Below are 17,659 nucleotides of genomic sequence, written 5' to 3'. Positions count from 1 at the left end.
ATTTTTCTTTCTGTGAAAGATCCAGGTCTGCAATTAATGTACAGGGCATTCAGAAAGTATTCAGACCCCTTCACTTTTTTCACATTTTGTTACCTTATTTAAAAATGGATTAAATTCATTTTTTTAATCATCAATCTACACACAATACACCAGAATGAAGAAGTGAAAACAGGTGTTTCGAAATTTTTGCAAAGTAATTAAAAATAAATAACTGAAATATCAGGAGAGGTCTGAATACTTTTCTGAATGCACTGTACCTCCTCTGTTGGGTGTGTTTTATGATAACAACAGCAGTGCAGAAAGACAGTGGATGTTGAATATTTATTCTGCAGTGAATCATCATTAATCACTTTGGACAAATGTAATAGGAATATTACTGTGTTGAATATTGCATAATATATCATTGTTTCATAATTTGTGACACTTGTGTGCCCTTGGCATCTTTATCAATCTTCCAGCTATCCTGTAATAACATTGTGGATCATGTATACTGATGCATAAATTGCTCTCTCTAGATGTACTTTAACCAAATTGCAGTGAACTAGAATATGAAACAATTGATGATCTAAGTTGATAGTTATATACTCTTTCATTCATCAGATAATAGTGGTAGATTATGTGTTATATTGTTCATTGAGGAAAATAAATGGTGATAGGGTGTATTTCTTAGTTTTAATGACTCAGTCGACCTCCACATTACATGGAAATTCGTCCCTACAGAATTCACAATTCACGACCCAAAAATTTGAGATACAGAATAAAATGGACTCACTGAATTTGTGTGAAAAACAGTAAATAAATCAACACAATCTTGTTTTTCTGACTCGTGTTTCTTCACAGCTTTGCATTACAGAAAATTGCAAAGAGGTTAGGAGTGTGCTTTTTTTGGGAACGTGCATCAGTATACATGATTCCCCCAATAATGTGGGGATTTCATATCTTTGTTCATCAGTTTGGGCAACAGAATATATTCTTTTTTAAAGTTGCTTTATATTCAGGCTATCTAGTGTCTTGAACAAATATGTCAAACCCTCATTACTTTTTCTTCCAAAATGCTGAAATAACACAGCTGGTACTTGTATTGCCATTTTCAGGGAGACGTGGACTAGAACCCAAAGGTTTCAAAGGTATTTTATTGTCACGTGTACCAATTAAGGTACAGTGATATTTGAATTACACAGTAATATTCGAATTACCATACAGCCATACTAAAAAAAAAAAACAAGACACACAACTGCTTAAAAGTTAACATAAACATCCACCACAGCGGATTCCCCACATTCTTCACTGTGATGGAAGTCAATAAAGTCCAATTTTCTTCCCTCTTCATTCTCCCGCGGTCGGGGCAGTCTAACCATCCATTGGGACGATTGAAACTCCCACAGCCGGCGGTCGATGCCCCCGTGTCGGGGCGATCGAAGCTCCCGCAACCAGCGATGGAAGCCGCCGTCGGGCGATCGAAGCTCCCAAGGCTTGGAGCAACAGAAGTCGGTTTCTAACCAGGGACCACGATGTTAAAGACCGCAGGCTCCTGCGGTTGGAGCTCAGCGGTCGATCCGCGGCAAAGGGATCGCAAGCTCCGCGATGTTATTGAGAGTAGGAATGGAGCGAGGTGGAGGATAAATGAGTGGATGAGAGACTGGTGCAGTGGGTATGGATTCAAGTTTCTGGATCATTGGGACCTCTTTTGGGGAAGGTGCGACCTGTACAGAAAGGACAGGTTGCACTTGAACTCGAGGGGGACCAATATCCTGGCGGGGAGATTTGCAAAGGCTACTGGGGAGACTTTAAACTAGTATGGTTGGGGGAGGGACTCAAATTGGGAAAGCTAGCAGTCAGTGTGTGAGGCAGGAGGCAGAGAATGGTAGCACTCTGACCCAAAATGTAGGGGAGAGAGAAGAAAAAGACAATAAGAGAATAAGAGAGGGTGGGTTTCTTAAATGTGTATATTTTAATGCTAGGAGCATTGTAAGAAAGGTGGATGAACTTAGAGCCTGGATTGACACCTGGAAGTATGATGTTGTGGCGATCAGTGAAACATGGTTGCAGGAGAGGTGTGATTGGAAACTAAATATTCCAGGATTTCGTTGCTTCAGGTGTGATAGAATTGGAGGGGCAAGAGGTGGAGGTGTTGCATTGCTTATCAGGGAAGATATTACAGCAGTGCTTTGGCAGGATAGATTAGAGGGCTCGTCTAGGGAGGCTATTTGGGTGGAACTTAGTAATGGGAAAGGGGTAGCAACACTTATAGGGGTGTATTATAGACCGCCAAATGGGGAGCGAGAATTGGAAGAGGAAATATGTAAGGAGATTGCAGATATTAGTAGTAAGCACAAGGTAGTGATTGTGGGAGATTTCAATTTTCCACACATAGGCCGGGAAACACATTCTGTAAATGGGCTGGATGGGTTGGAGTTTGTAAAATGTGTGCAGGATAGTTTTTTGCAGCAATACATAGAAGTACATACTAGAGAAGGGGCGGTGCTGGACCTCCTGTTAGGAAATGAGACGGGTCAGGTGGCAGAGGTATGCGTTGGGGAACAGTTCGGGTCCAGTGATCACAATATCATTAGTTTCAATATAATTATGGAGAGGGTCAGAACTGGACCTAGGGTTGAGATTTTTGATTGGAGAAAGGCTAACTTTGAGGAGATGCGAATGGATTTAAAAGGAGTAAATTGGGACAGTTTGTTTTATGGGAAAGATGTGGAAGAGAAATGGAGGACATTTAAAGGTGAAATTTTAAGAGTACAGAATCTTTATGTCCCTGTTCGGTTGAAAGGAAATAGTAAAAATTGGAAAGAGCCATGGTTTTCAAGGGAAATTGGACACTTGGTTCGGAAAAAGAGAGAGATCTACAATAATTATAGGCAGCATGGAGTAAATGAGGTGCTTGAGGAGTATAAAGAATGTAAAAAGAATCTTAAGAAAGAAATTAGAAAAGCTAAAAGAAGATATGAGGTTGCTTTGGCAAGTAAGGTAAAAGTAAATCCAAAGGGTTTCTACAGCTATATTAATAGCAAAAGGATAACGAGGGATAAAATTGTTCCATTAGAGAGTCAGAGTGGACAGCTATCTGCAGAGCCAAAAGAGATGGGGGAGATATTGAACAATTTATTTTCTTCGGTATTCACCAAGGAGAAGGATATTGAATTATGTGAGGTAAGGGAAACAAGTAGAGTAGCTATGGAAATTATGAGATTCAAAGAAGAGGAAGTACTGATGCTTTTGAGAAATATAAAAGTGGATAAGTCTCCAGGTCCGGACAGGATATTCCCTAGGACATTGAGGGAAGTTAGTGTAGAAATAGCAGGGGCTAAGACAGAAATATTTCAAATGTCATTAGAAACGGGAATAGTGCCGGAGGATTGGCGTACTGCGCATGTTGTTCCAATGTTTAAAAAGGGGTCTAAGAGTAAACCTAGCAATTATAGACCTGTTAGTTTGACGTCAGTGGTGGGCAAATTAATGGAAAGGATACTTAGAGATTGTAAAGAGCTTCAATAACGCACTGTTGGCTTTACTACGTTTATTAGTAATACACAAACAATACTGCACTAGCTGTACGTGGTCCGTCACACGAGCTAGAGAGAGATCAAGGGGTGGGGAGGTTACATTTATACTTGTGATATAGGGAGTGGTTAGTAGTGGTGAGGTCACTATGTTAAAGGCACATCTACATCCTTTCCCTTGGAAACAAGCAATACAGTAGTGACATAGCGACCACGTCTCATGCGCTACGAGCAGGTATGCAAACAGTTAAACAAACAGAGGAGCATACAGCTAAGCAAATTCACCATAACGGACAGGCGGCTTAACCAGTCGGCCGGACCGGGTCCGCAGCTCGCCATCTCCTCCCTCTGCAGGAAGAGCATGAGCCGGAGCGGTGGATGGAGCCGGGGAACCCGGAGGAGAAAGAGCCGGCGGAGGCAGAGGAGGGGACGAAGGGGTGGCATCGGGTGGACGGGCAGGCGAGCCAGGGGAAGCAGGCGGCGAGTGAGGCTGAAAGAGCTGGGAAGGCAGGGACCGCAGCATGCGCGGGGCGGCAGGCAGTGTTGCGTTCAGGGGAGGGGAGAAAGGGACGGCAGGCGGCGGAGGAGGCTCGTTGACAGGCCGAAGATGTTGGCGGGTCCGCCGGTAAATGGTGCCGTCGTGGTTGACCAGGTAGGACGGTGGCGATCCCACTTCTGACACCATGTAAAGATTTCAATAACGCTCTGTTGTCTTTACTACGTTTATTAGTAATACACAAACAATACTGCACTAGCTGTACGTGGTCCGTCACACGAGCTAGAGAGAGATCAAGGGGTGGGGAGGTTACATTTATACTTGTGATATAGGGAGTGGTTAGTAGTGGTGAGGTCACTATGTTAAAGGCACATCGACAGAGATAATATATATAAGCATCTGGATAAACAGGGTCTGATTAGGAACAGTCAACATGGATTTGTGCCTGGAAGGTCATGTTTGACTAATCTTCTTGAATTTTTTGAAGAGGTTACTCGGGAAATTGATGAGGGTAAAGCAGTGGATGTTGTATATATGGACTTCAGTAAGGCCTTTGACAAGGTTCCTCACGGAAGGTTGGTTAAGAAGGTTCAATGGTTGGATATTAATGGTGGAGTAGCAAGATGGATTCAACAGTGGCTGAATGGGAGATGCCAGAGAGTAATGGTGGATGGTTGTTTGTCAGGTTGGAGGCCAGTGACTAGTGGGGTGCCACAGGGATCTGTGTTGGGTCCACTGTTGTTTGTCATGTACATCAATGATCTGGATGATGGTGTGGTAAATTGGATTAGTAAGTATGCAGATGATACTAAGATAGGTGGGGTTGTGGATAATGAAGTAGATTTTCAAAGTCTACAGAGAGATTTATGCCAGTTGGAAGAGTGGGCTGAAAGATGGCAGATGGAGTTGAATGCTGATAAGTGTGAGGTGCTACATCTTGGCAGGACAAATCAAAATAGGACGTACATGGTAAATGGTAGGGAATTGAAGAATGCAGGTGAACAGAGGGATCTGGGAATAACTGTGCACAGTTCCCTGAAAGTGGAATCTCATGTAGATAGGATGGTAAAGAAAGCTTTTGGTGTGCTGGCCTTTATAAATCAAAGTATTGAGTATAGAAGTTGGGATGTAATGTTAAAATTGTACAAGGCATTGGTGAGGCCAATTCTGGAGTACGGTGTACAATTTTGGTCGCCTAATTATAGGAAGGAAGTCAACAAAATAGAGAGAGTACAGAGGAGATTTACTAGAATGTTACCTGGGTATCAGCAACTAAGTTACAGAGAAAGGTTGAACAAGTTAGGGCTTTATTCTTTGGAGCGCAGAAGGTTAAGGGGGGACTTGATAGAGGCCTTTAAAATGATGAGAGGGATAGACAGAGTTGACGTGGATAAGCTTTTCCCACTGAGAGTATGGAAGATTCAAACAAGGGGACATGACTTGAGAATTAAGGGACAGAAGTTTAGGGGTAACATGAGGGGGAACTTCTTTACTCAGAGAGTGGTGGCTGTGTGGAATGAGCTTCCAGTGAAGGTGGTGGAGGCAGGTTCGTTTTTATAATTTAAAAATAAATTGGATAGTTATATGGACGGGAAAGGAATGGAGGGTTATGGTCTGAGCGCAGGGATATGGGACTAGGGGAGAATACGTGTTCAGCACGGACTAGAAGGGTCGAGATGGCCTGTTTCCGTGCTGTAATTGTTATATGGTTATAGTCCACAGGCTCCCGCGGTTGGAGCTCCCAATTCGATCTCCAGCAGAGTCCGCCAACTCCTCAATGTTAGGCCGCAGTGCGGACGGAGATATGATACGGAGAAAATCGCATCTCTGTCGAGGTAAGGGATTAAAAAAAGTTTCCCCCCACCCTCACATAAAACAAAGCTAAAGAACTCTAAAACATACATTTAACACATACTATTAAAACAACAAAGAAGGAAGGGACTGACAGACTGTTGGCGAGGCAGCACCCCAAGACCCCTCTGTACATTAATGCTGTTAAGGGTCTTGCTATTAGTTGTATACTTTCCACTTACATTCGACCTTCCAAAGTGCAATACCTCACATTTGCTTGGGTTGAAATCTATCTGCCATTTTGCAGAAGAGTGTGTGATCCACTACATGCTGATTTGACCTTGTTCCACTCATAAGTTCATAAGTTCTAGGATCAGAATTAGGTCACTCGGCCCAACAAATCTACTCCACCATTCAATCATGACTGATCTATCTTTCCCTCTCAATCCCATTCTGCTGCCTTCATTCCATAACCCCTGACACCGTTACTCATCAAGAATCTGTCAAACTCCACCTTAAAAATATCCATTGACCTCCCACCACGGCCATTTGTGGCAATGAATTCCACAGATTCACCACCCCCTGACTAAAGAAATTCCTTCGCATCATCTTTCTAAAGGTACGTGCTTTTATTCTGAGGTTATGGCCTCTGGTCCTTAACTCTCCCACTCGTGGAAACATCATCTCCACTTTTACTCTTTTTCTTTCAAAATACCATAACCAGCCTGAAGCAGCCTGTCACTTTGGATTCTGTTCAATAGAGATTTCAGTTGTGGTTCTATGGTCAAAACATTGAAAGCCTCTGGCCTTGGTTGATGAACTGTGATCAGCTCATTTTTATCATGGTTCTTGACTTTTTTAATCACAGTTCAACTGAGTGGTTATTATGGGGTATTTTGGAGGAAAGTTGAAAGTTAAATACACTGATGCAAGTTGAGAATCAAGTATAGGCATGTGGATAAGGATGGCATCTTTGAAAGTCATCGGGGATAGGGATTTTCCAACATTTCAGCATTTCTTGGTAGTGTTATTGATTCCTGCGGTTATTCCAGATTTATTTGATTAATTCTATTTAAATTATACAATAGTATGCTCAAATTTGAATTAATGGTAGATCAGCATAGTGGTTATTTAACTCTGAAAATCCCAATCCCTAAACTATCAATATGCAGAGTTATAGGAAAGAGCTGCAGATGCTGGTTTAATTCGAAGGTAGACACAAAATGCTGGACGGGCAGCATCTCTGGAGAGAAGGATTGGGTGATGTTTTGGGTCAAGATCCTTCTTCAGTGATCAGTCTGCAGAAACGTGTTCAAATTCAGGCATAAAATCAATTAAACTAATTGAATACATTTTGAATAAAAAGCCAGTGACTATAAAAGTCAGTCATGAACAATGATAACATTGAATTGACCACACACCATTAAGTTAAGCCAATGTATTTCAAACTTATGTGTAAATAATTTTTTACATGTTGTCCCATAATATTCTTTTCACTGCAGTGAAGATTATTATTTAAAAGGAACATGTGAATCAACATGCAGTGCTGATAAATAAGACTAAATTTACAAATGTATTTAGTAATGCCTACTGGTTTATCTCAGAGAGCCTGTGTTTATTTTGCTGGAGCTGTGAACTTGAAATAGAGATTTAAGTGGGTCTGAATGCTATGAATGTTTAGCTGATATTGACATCTGTGTTTGTCAATGAGTTGTATCTTATGATTCCCATAAGGAACGATAGTGACCAGGCAAAAAAACATGACAAATAACAGTCGGCTGAAAAATGCAAAAAAAGTTATGTATTTGGTGTGATTAAAACCCTACTGTTAATTAGAAGCGATCATCATTGTTTGAGCTGTAATGTGACAGTGGAATCAGACCTTGGATGTTTCTGATGATCTTTGATCAGACTTTGATGATTAAAGTTTATGCAATCATCCAGAACCAGAACATGAAGGGAAATTCATAAGTTCATGTCATAGGAGCAGAATTAGGCCATTCGAACAACCGTGTCAACTCCACTATTCAATCATGACTGATCTATCTTTCCCTCTCAACCCCATTTTTCTGCCTTCTCCCTGCAACGTTTGACACCCATACTAATCAAGAACTCCTGTCTAGTTGCTTGGCATTAGCGATTAGATCACATGTGTACTAATTACAGCTTCAATTAAAAAGATGAATGAATTCATTGAACAAAAATAAATATGTCTTTAAGTGATAATCCAAATTATTATAGGGTAGGAAGGTGTAAAAAAGAACAAGATCACAAAATAAGGAGACATATCAACCCTTGATAGTACAAAATAAATGGACAGTGCAAATAGCAAAGGGGTTCAAAATATGAAAAAAATTTAACCAAAAATTTAAAGGTACTTCTCTCAAATGCATGCTACATTCGTGTCAAGGTGGATTCTTTTTTGGTGTAAATAGTCGTTAATGGATAACATTTAATTGCTGTAACAGAAACATAACAGCAGGCTGCCCGAACCTGGGAAATAAATATTACAGTGTATTTGACAATGCCTGTCGACTGTCATATTTTCAATATTTTAGAAAGTACAGGCAAAAAAGAAAAAGGAGGTAACATCAGTATGGTGCTTAGGAAGGACTTTGGCTCACGGATCATGATATGGAAGTAGAATCAATTGGGATGGTGCTAAGAAGCAGTAATGGACCTGTCCCACTTACACGACTTTTTCGGCGATTGCCGGCACCTGCCATAGCAAGGCTCTCGCTTAGCTTTTTTTCCCTGTTGCCAGCCGGGCAACCTTGGCAGCTTTTTAAGTTGCCAAATGACATTTTAGGTAGTCATTTAAGATGGCTTGCATGACGCATGCTCGGACGAAGTGCGTAGTTACCAGTCGGAATTATGCTCAATGAAGCATTCACATATTATTTCTGCTTCAAATAAAGTCACAAACTAACATATTCACCAATCAAGACATGATATATACCACAATGAAATGCAGCAAAATTATAATACGGTATCTCAACTCTTTTTACACATTGCAATTAATGCAATTTTTATTATTTCTTTCCACTTCCAAACAAAAATGTGGTTGGATTATTCAGCGTATGATCAACCTGTGTCAATAAATCCTGGACCTTGTGTCAATAAATCCTGGACCTTGATAACATATATGCTTAACCATGCACACTACAGATTGATGCATATTTTCTGTGAAGGACCGAAAATTATCATGACATGGCCATAGCATGGGTCGTTATTGCTATTGGTACAGAAACACTCTCGCTTCCCACTTAATTTATCCACCACAAAATATACAGGTTGCAAGGAATTTTCTAAAGGCGTTTTATAATAATAGCTGACAAAACTGACTATACCCATCTGACAGGTTAAACATTACACTAACTGACAAGAGATGGCCAAAGGACATAAATGCAGCAAATGTTTGGTAATATATTTAAAGGTGTCAAGACGTCACATTACCAGACATTCAGATTAAATGTATGTGGCAATGAAGATACCCAGTTTGTAAGCACCATTTTAAAAAAAAATTGTTGATAAATGCTTTTTCCATCATTCCCACTTCAGAATTAATGTTAAAATTTCAATTGAAATATCTCCTGACCAAATTTGTGATGTATATGACTGATTGTGGAAGTAAAACCTGGATAAATCCAACGTATAGTTGTGAATGTTGCTCATTAAATAACTACAGTACTGATACTCCATATTAACATCATTGATTTGCCATTAAAATGAATTCTGTAATAACGTGTCAGTGACAATCGAACACTGCAGTTTTAATGTTTCACGTGTTCAAAATTTAATTAATCCATCTTTATGGATTAAAACAAATAATAACATTGGGAATTAAAACATATTTGATTGCATTCCGTTATCAAACATAGTCAATGTTAGCTCTGAAGACATTCACAGCACAATAGGGTCGGGGGGGGGGGGGGGTGTGTGAATCAGTGCAGGATGGATAGATGGTGGTGGGGGGGGGGGGGGGCTTGAGAAGGCAATCGGTGTGGATTGGATGGATTGAGGCAGGGGAATTAGTGAGTGTTGGTTGGAGTAGGTAAAATTATGAGGGGAGAGCGCGGGGGATGTCAGTGGGGTTGAATGGGGGGGATCTGTGCAGGATGGATGGGAGGAGCAGTGCAGGTTGAAGGGGTGACAGTACAGAATGAATTGGGGGACCAATGTAGGATTGATGGGGAGTGGCAGAAGAATCAATGCGAGGTGGCTAGGGAGATCAGTGCAGGATGAATAGATGGGGGGGGGGGGGGGGGTGGTAGTGGGGAGCACAGGGGATCAGTGCGGGATGAAGAGGAGGGCTCTCAGGATAAGGGGAGTGGAGGGGGGCGTATGAGAGAGAGAGAGAGAGAGAGAGGAAGGGGCAGAGGAGGTGGGAAGGAAGGCCAGCGCTCCTCGTACAACACATGTCAGGCACAGAAATCGCAACCAAAATATAGAGGGGACCGCGGACAGAATATCACACACGCGCGAGGCTTCGGAGGCTTCTGTGAACGGTAATTTCAGGTCAATCCAGCGCTAAATGCAGCTCAACTGTGCCTGTCTCGCCTATAGCCCCGTCTCAATCCACACAGGGCTGTTGGTTAACCTGGCAGGACAGGCAGAGTGAGCTGGGTTTTGCGTTGCTTTTCTGCTGTGGGCCTGGGGGCGCCGCGCCCGTCTGACTCCTGACGCTCTGGCCATCCCCGGGCGTGGGGGGGTTCTCGGGCGGGGACGGGGATGGTCCAGTGGCGGTTCGGCAGCGATTGCAGCGCCGGAGACCGGGATCGATCCTGGCTGCGGTACAGGTCTGTCAAGAGTGTTTTGACTCGTCTCCCTCCTCCAATCACCCCCCCCCCACTCTACTTCCGCCTCTGACCGACACCTCCCACCTCCAAGGGTCTGTTTTGAAAGCGCCGTTGGCGGCAAAGATCCTATAGGATCTTTGGTTGGCAGAGTGGCAGCAGCTGCCGCTAACAGGCCGGGCGGGGCGGAGTGCGGGAGCAGGCGATGGAGCCGTCGCCGCCGCTGCTGCTGTGCGGGGCCCGACATTCGCTCTGACCCTCTGTCACGCCACACTTGGCATCTTTCCCACAACCGTCGCCGACACAAAACGTCACGTTCCTTTTCTCCATTGATGCTGCCGGACCTGCGGAGTTACTCCAGTTTTCTTCGGTATAAACCAAGTTGCCAAGCCGGGCAAAATGACTCGCCGTTTAGATTGCCCGGCGGCACTTTGAGTGGTCATTGGCACCCGGGCAATCGTCAATTTCGAGCCCTGCATAGGTTGTTACAGGTCGCCGAAAATGTTCAACATGTTGAAAATCCAGCGGCGACCAGAACAAGGCATGACTCTTTGGGCGACTACTCATGACCATACAGGTTTCACCCCGTGAATGTCGCCAGGGTGTCGCCTGTATGGTCCCCTCAGTCGCCTAAAGAGTCGTAGCGTCTTTCTGGTCGCCGCTGAATTTTCAACGTTGCAAATTTTCGCCGACCTGCAACAACCTATGACGGGTGCCGGAAGTTGGTGAAAAGTCTCATAAGTGGGACAGGCACATAAGAGGCATAAAACAGTGGTGGGAATTGTTTAAAGGTCTCCAAATGGGAGTTATGATGCAGGTCACCTATAAATAAGGAAATGAGAAGTACATTAGGGACTTCTGACTAAGTATAAAGTAGTCAAAGTAAATTAGTAGTAAGAATGAAAAAGATAAATTCCTGGAATGTATACGAGATGGATTTGTAGATCAGTACATTAAGCAACTGAACAGGGAAAATAATATTTTAGGTCTGATACTGTGCAATGGGGTAGATTTAATTAATATCCTTATTATAAAAGGATCCCTTGGAAAAAGTGACCATTGTATGATAAAGTTAGAAAATGATACATTTCAGTCAGAATCTGAGGTTTTCAGTAGAAACAAAAGACACTGCAGGAACAAGTGACAGGTTGCCTGTAATAGATTGGGAAGCCATATTGAAGGTATGGCAGTGGACAGGCATTGGCAAATATTTAAAATAAAACATGATTTTCTTTTAAATGCTGCATTGTGGTTTAATAATTGATCCATGAAACCCTTGTTTGATGCTATTGGGAGTGAGTTCCAGATCATGACCACTCTGGGGGATTTATGTTAAATAAAACGTTCTTGTAGCTGTCCTGTATATTTTTCTCATGTCTTCAAAATTGTGTCCCTTGATCCTTCAAACTTACATTTTTAGAAGAACCTCCTCTTTTTTTAACTAAATGAAATCACTCCTTTTTCTTTAATATTATTCCATTCAAAATCAACATAGTTGAAGTTCCCTGATGTCACCTCTTTATAGTCTGTACACATTTCTGTAATTTCCTATTGAATTGTTCTTCCTCCCTATATGTTAACCCATACAATACTGTCAAAGCCTGGAAGCTCCCTTCTTCTAACTTCAATTGATTCTTTATTTCATCGCATGGGCAACCTCTCTCACCTGTACCATCATTTCTTCCTTGGTCAGTACTGCCACTCTGCCAATTTTCTTTCCTTCCGTCCCTTTGCAATTCACCTAGTAATCAAGAAATTATTTGCTAAATTCTGTCCTGGTCTTTGACCTGTGTTCCAGTTATCATCAATACATCATAATCGTATGTGGCTAATCTGCTCCTGCAGGTTACCAACCCTTTTCACCGTGCTATCTGCTTGGTTTTAGGACAGACTGTTCGCTCAAGAAGAATAATAGAAGCAGTCATTCCAAAGGAAATTGACTATGAAGTAGGAAACATTCCCTTTGAATGGGAAGGTAAGAATGGTTTTTCAGCATGTCAGCTCGGAATGCATATATACATTGCTCTGTGTGCAGTGTGTACTGTTTACAAAATGCGCGGTAGCATTTACAAAATCTTTCACGCTCACAATTTCATCGAGATGAACCAGGATAACAATATGGGAACATCATCACCTACAAATTGTCTCAATGTCACATATTATTGTTACTGGGTCGACATATTGGTGCTGTAGTCCTACCTTAATTCAAATGGTGAGCAGCAGCAGCTGCTGTAAGTGGTAGCTTACCACCCACCACCTTCTCAGGTGCAATAAATTCACCTTGCCACGATGCCGACTGCTACCAAATGAAATAAAAAGGAATGCATTGTCCATTGTGACATGCTCTTTTGGTTTACTTTATTTACATGACTGTTTGATGCTCCTTTGAAATATTAAAGTCTTGAAAATACAAATATTTAATAAAACAGAACAATTTAAACCCCGTCAACTGTCATCCTTTCCTTGAATCCATATGTTCACATTAGACAGACTTCCTCCAACCAGAACAAGTGAAGCAGCTGCTCCTGATCAACACAATTAACATAACATATCTATATACTTATAAAACTTTGATCTTGGATGTGTGTGGGTGTATGAATATGTGTGTGTGTGTATATGTGTGTGTATATGTGTGTGTATAATCATACTGCTCGAAAAAACGACAAAAAAATGACGATAAAATTTTTACATATTCCTGCAGAGATTTATCCGGTGAAGTCAAAAATCGGCTTACCTGAAAATTTCAATCTTTACTATTCAAATTAAAAAATTTCGAATAACTTAGAAAATGAAACGGCTTTGGCTGATGACGTCACAATGGCTGCACGTTGTGTTCACGCGCTGCAAGTCACGACGCCCGGCCGCGCCGCTCGCAAGACAGTTTGAAAAAAAACACACTGTCTTCTTGTTCGCGCTGCGAGTGACGTCACCCAGACCAACCGTTCTCGGGCCCTGACTGCAGCCTGCAGCCTGAAGCCAGGAGCGAGGTTCGGGAACCAGTCCTCCCCTGACGATGCGCCCCACCCCCCCAAACCCCTCAAACACTACCCCCCTCCCTCTCTGCCCCCCCCTCCCTCTCTGCACTCTCCCCCCTCTCTGCCCCCTCACGCTCCCTCTCTGCCCCCCCCCCTGCAATGGGTAGGGGACGGGTGCGTTTTGCAGCCGGGAGCGAGGGATTATTGCGTTTCAGAACTTCGCTCAGCTCGTAGGTATACTGCCAAAGTCCCCATATCTTGACTCAAGGAGCTTTAGATTGTCTTCCACTCTTTGTGTCTCATCAGGTTGGCTAGATCGTCAGCATACCCATGTTTTCCAGCGAAGGTCTCTGGGAGGTCATGGATGTCACGTTGAAAAGCAGCGTAGCCAAGACGGATCCCTGTGGGACGCCATTCTTCAGTCTACGTAGCCTACTCTGCTGTCCATCACTGGTCTTAAGCTCAAAGCTGCGGTTTGATATGAGCTCCATGATGTAGCGTACCATGCGCCTGTCTGGCAGCACCCGAAGTAGCTTTGCAGTTAGTCCCTGGTGCCACAAGGTGTCATCGGCAGCTATCAGATCTATAAGAACACCTCCTGCTTTCTCATTTGCCTCAAAGCAGACCTCGATGTCTTGGGTGAGGAGGGTTACAGTAGTAGATCGACCATGGCGGAAACCAGCCTGCTCATGGGGTAGTTGAGGGTCTATGATGAGGTTGATACGCCCGGGGATCAGCCTCTCAAGGAGTTTGTATGGGATGCAAAGGAGCGAGATGGGCCGATAGCTTTTAGGATCATCCTTTGGCTTGTTCGGCTCCGGGAGAGCGATGACTATTGCACAACGCCAGATCTTTGTGATTTTGCACTTCTTCATGGAGGTCGACAGGTACTGTCGGATCCAGTTGGTAGCAGCATCTCCAGAATATTGGAGAAACTCCGGGTGTATGCTGTCAGGTCCGGGGGCCTTTCCTGCTTTCAACATCTTGAGTGCTACTGTAATAGAAAGAGACAAACCCTGGAGTCAGGAAGGTTTTCTGCGTGACTCTCCACCCACAATAACCATATAATATAACCAATTAACAATTACAGCACGGAAACAGGCCATCTCGGCCCTTCTAGTCCGTGCCGAACACGTATTCTCCCCTAGTCCCATCTACCTGCACTCAGACCATAACCCTCCATTCCTTTCCCGTCCATATAACTATCCAATTTATTTTTAAATGTTAAAATCGAACCTGCCTCCACCACCTTCACTGGAAACTCATTCCACACAGCTACCACTCTCTGAATAAAGAAGTTCCCCCTCATGTTACCCCTAAACTTCTGTCCCTTAATTCTCAAGTCATGTCCCCTTGTTTGAATCTTCCCTACTCTCAGTGGGAAAAGCTTATCCACGTAAACTCTGTCTATCCCTCTCATCATTTTAAAGACCTCTCTCAAGTCTCCCCTTAACCTTCTGCGCTCCAAAGAATAAAGATCTAACTTGTTCAACCTTTCTCTGTAACTTAGTTGCTGAAACCCAGGCAACATTCTAGTAAATCTCCTCTGTACTATCTCTATTCTGTTGACATCCTTCCTATAATTAGGCAACCAAAATTGTACACCATACTCCAGAATTGGCCTTGAGGGTTACAAGATTTGCATTGATGAATTCTTCATCTTAAGTAAAAATGGCTGGGGAAAATGCTATGAGTAAGTGCTATGGACATGGTATTCCTCAGTCTGAAAGCATCTTCCACTTGAAGAAGATGTTCAGAATCACCTAAATTGGTTGGTCGGGAGTTGCATGTTTAGACAAGAATTGAAAATTTCATTCTTTGAGGGATATCAGTGAATCAATCAGTACAGCACTCTAATAGTTTCATGCTTACCATTATTTATTTCAGCTTTTCATTCAAGATTTGTTTGATTACTTGAATTGGATTGATGAACATGAAATTTAATTTAACAATAATTGCAAATTCAGTCGGTGAATACCTATTTTAAACTCTGGAGGGAAAAGTGGGAGGTGGTTGCAGGACGATGAGTAGTTTGATTTTACCCACAATGGAAATGACTGTACTGGGAAATGGATAGATTTGGCAAAGCTATGATGAAAAAGGATCGATGGGCATTTGAAGGTGTGATAAAAGAAAAATGCTTTTTTGTCCCAAACTGTTAGAAACATAGAAATTAGGTGCAGGAGTAGGCCATTCGGCCCTTCGAGCCTGCACCGCCATTCAATATGATCATGGCTGATCATCCAACTCAGTATCCCGTACCTGCCTTCTCTCCATACCCTCTGATCCCCTTAGCCACAAGGGCCACATCTAACTCCCTCTTAAATATAGCCAATGAACTGGCCTCGACTACCCTCTGTGGCAGGGAGTTCCAGAGATTCACCACTCTCTGTGTCAAAAAAGTTCTTCTCATCTCGGTTTTAAAGGATTTCCCCCTTATCCTTAAGCTGTGACCCCTTGTCCTGGACTTCCCCAACATCGGGAGCAATCTTCCTGCATCTAGCCTGTCCAACCCCTTAAGAATTTTGTAAGTTTCTATAAGGTCCCCTCTCAATCTCCTAAATTCTAGAGAGTATAAACCAAGTCTATCCAGTCTTTCTTCATAAGACAGTCCTGACATCCCAGGAATCAGTCTGGTGAACCTTCTCTGCACTCCCTCTATGGCAATAATGTCCTTCCTCAGATTTGGAGACCAAAACTGTACGCAATACTCCAGGTGTGGTCTCACCAAGACCCTGTACAACTGCAGTAGAACCTCCCTGCTCCTATACTCAAATCCTTTTGCTATGAAAGCTAACATACCATTCGCTTTCTTCACTGCCTGCTGCACCTGCATGCCCACTTTCAATGACTGGTGTACCATGACACCCAGGTCTCGCTGCATCTCCCCTTTTCCTAGTCGGCCACCATTTAGATAATAGTCTGCTTTCCTGTTTTTGCCACCAAAATGGATAACCTCACATTTATCCACATTATACTGCATCTGCCAAACATTTGCCCACTCACCCAGCCTATCCAAGTCACCTTGCAGTCTCCTAGCATCCTCCTCACAGCTAACACTGCCCCCCAGCTTAGTGTCATCCGCAAACTTGGAGATATTGCCTTCAATTCCCTCATCCAGATCATTAATATATATTGTAAATAGCTGGGGTCCCAGCACTGAGCCTTGCGGTACCCCACTAGTTACTGCCTGCCATTGTGAAAAGGACCCGTTTACTCCTACTCTTTGCTTCCTGTTTGCCAGCCAGTTCTCTATCCACATCAATACTGAACCCCCAATGCCGTGTGCTTTAAGTTTGTAAACTAATCTCTTATGTGGGACCTTGTCGAAAGCCTTCTGGAAGTCCAGATACACCACATCGACTGGTTCTCCCCTATCCACGCTACTAGTTACATCCTCGAAGAATTCTATAAGATTCGTCAGCCATGATTTACCTTTTGTAAATCCATGCTGACTTTGTCCAATGATTTCACCACTTTCCAAATGTGCTGCTATCCCATCTTTAATAACTGACTCTAGCAGTTTCCCCACTACCGATGTTAGACTAACTGGTCTGTAATTCCCCGTTTTCTCTCTCCCTCCCTTCTTAAAAAGTGGGGTTACGTTTGCTACCCGCCAATCCTCAGGAACTACTCCAGAATCTAAAGAGTTTTGAAAGATTATTACTAATGCATCCACTATTTCTGGAGCTACTTCCTTAAGTACTCTGGGATGCAGCCTATCTGGCCCTGGGGCTTTATCGGCCTTTAATCCATTTAATTTACCCAACACCACTTCCCGGCTAACCTGGATTTCACTCAATTCCTCCAACTCCTTTGACCCGCGGTCCCCTGCTATTTCCGGCAGATTATTTATGTCTTCCTTAGTGGAGACGGAACCAAAGTAGTTATTCAATTGGTCCGCCATATCCTTGTTCCCCATGATCAACTCACCTGTTTCTGACTGCAAGGGACCTACATTTGTTTTAACTAATCTATTTCTTTTCACATATCTATAAAAACTTTTGCAGTCAGTTTTTATGTTCCCTGCCAGTTTTCTTTCATAATCTATTTTTCCTTTCCTAATTAAGCCCTTTGTCCTCCTCTGCT

General features: G+C 42.9%; 1 protein-coding gene across 3 annotated transcripts in view; it reads left to right on the top strand.

The window, feature by feature from the left end:
* ndufaf2 (NADH:ubiquinone oxidoreductase complex assembly factor 2) overlaps positions 1 to 17,659 on the top strand; it is a 93,258-nt gene that overhangs the window by 36,129 nt on the left and 39,470 nt on the right. For 2 of the 3 annotated variants that reach the window (XM_033030072.1, XM_033030078.1), the window contains one exon: positions 12,481 to 12,570. The exons of the other annotated variant lie outside the window; for it this stretch is intronic. In XM_033030072.1, coding sequence (XP_032885963.1) covers positions 12,481 to 12,570 — 90 coding nt within the window. The remainder of the gene's footprint in view (positions 1 to 12,480; positions 12,571 to 17,659) is intronic. 3 annotated transcript variants of the gene reach the window in all.

This window comes from Amblyraja radiata, chromosome 1, assembly GCF_010909765.2.
Source record: "Amblyraja radiata isolate CabotCenter1 chromosome 1, sAmbRad1.1.pri, whole genome shotgun sequence".
NCBI lineage: Eukaryota > Metazoa > Chordata > Chondrichthyes > Rajiformes > Rajidae > Amblyraja > Amblyraja radiata.
This window is presented reverse-complemented; position numbering and strand designations above follow the sequence as displayed.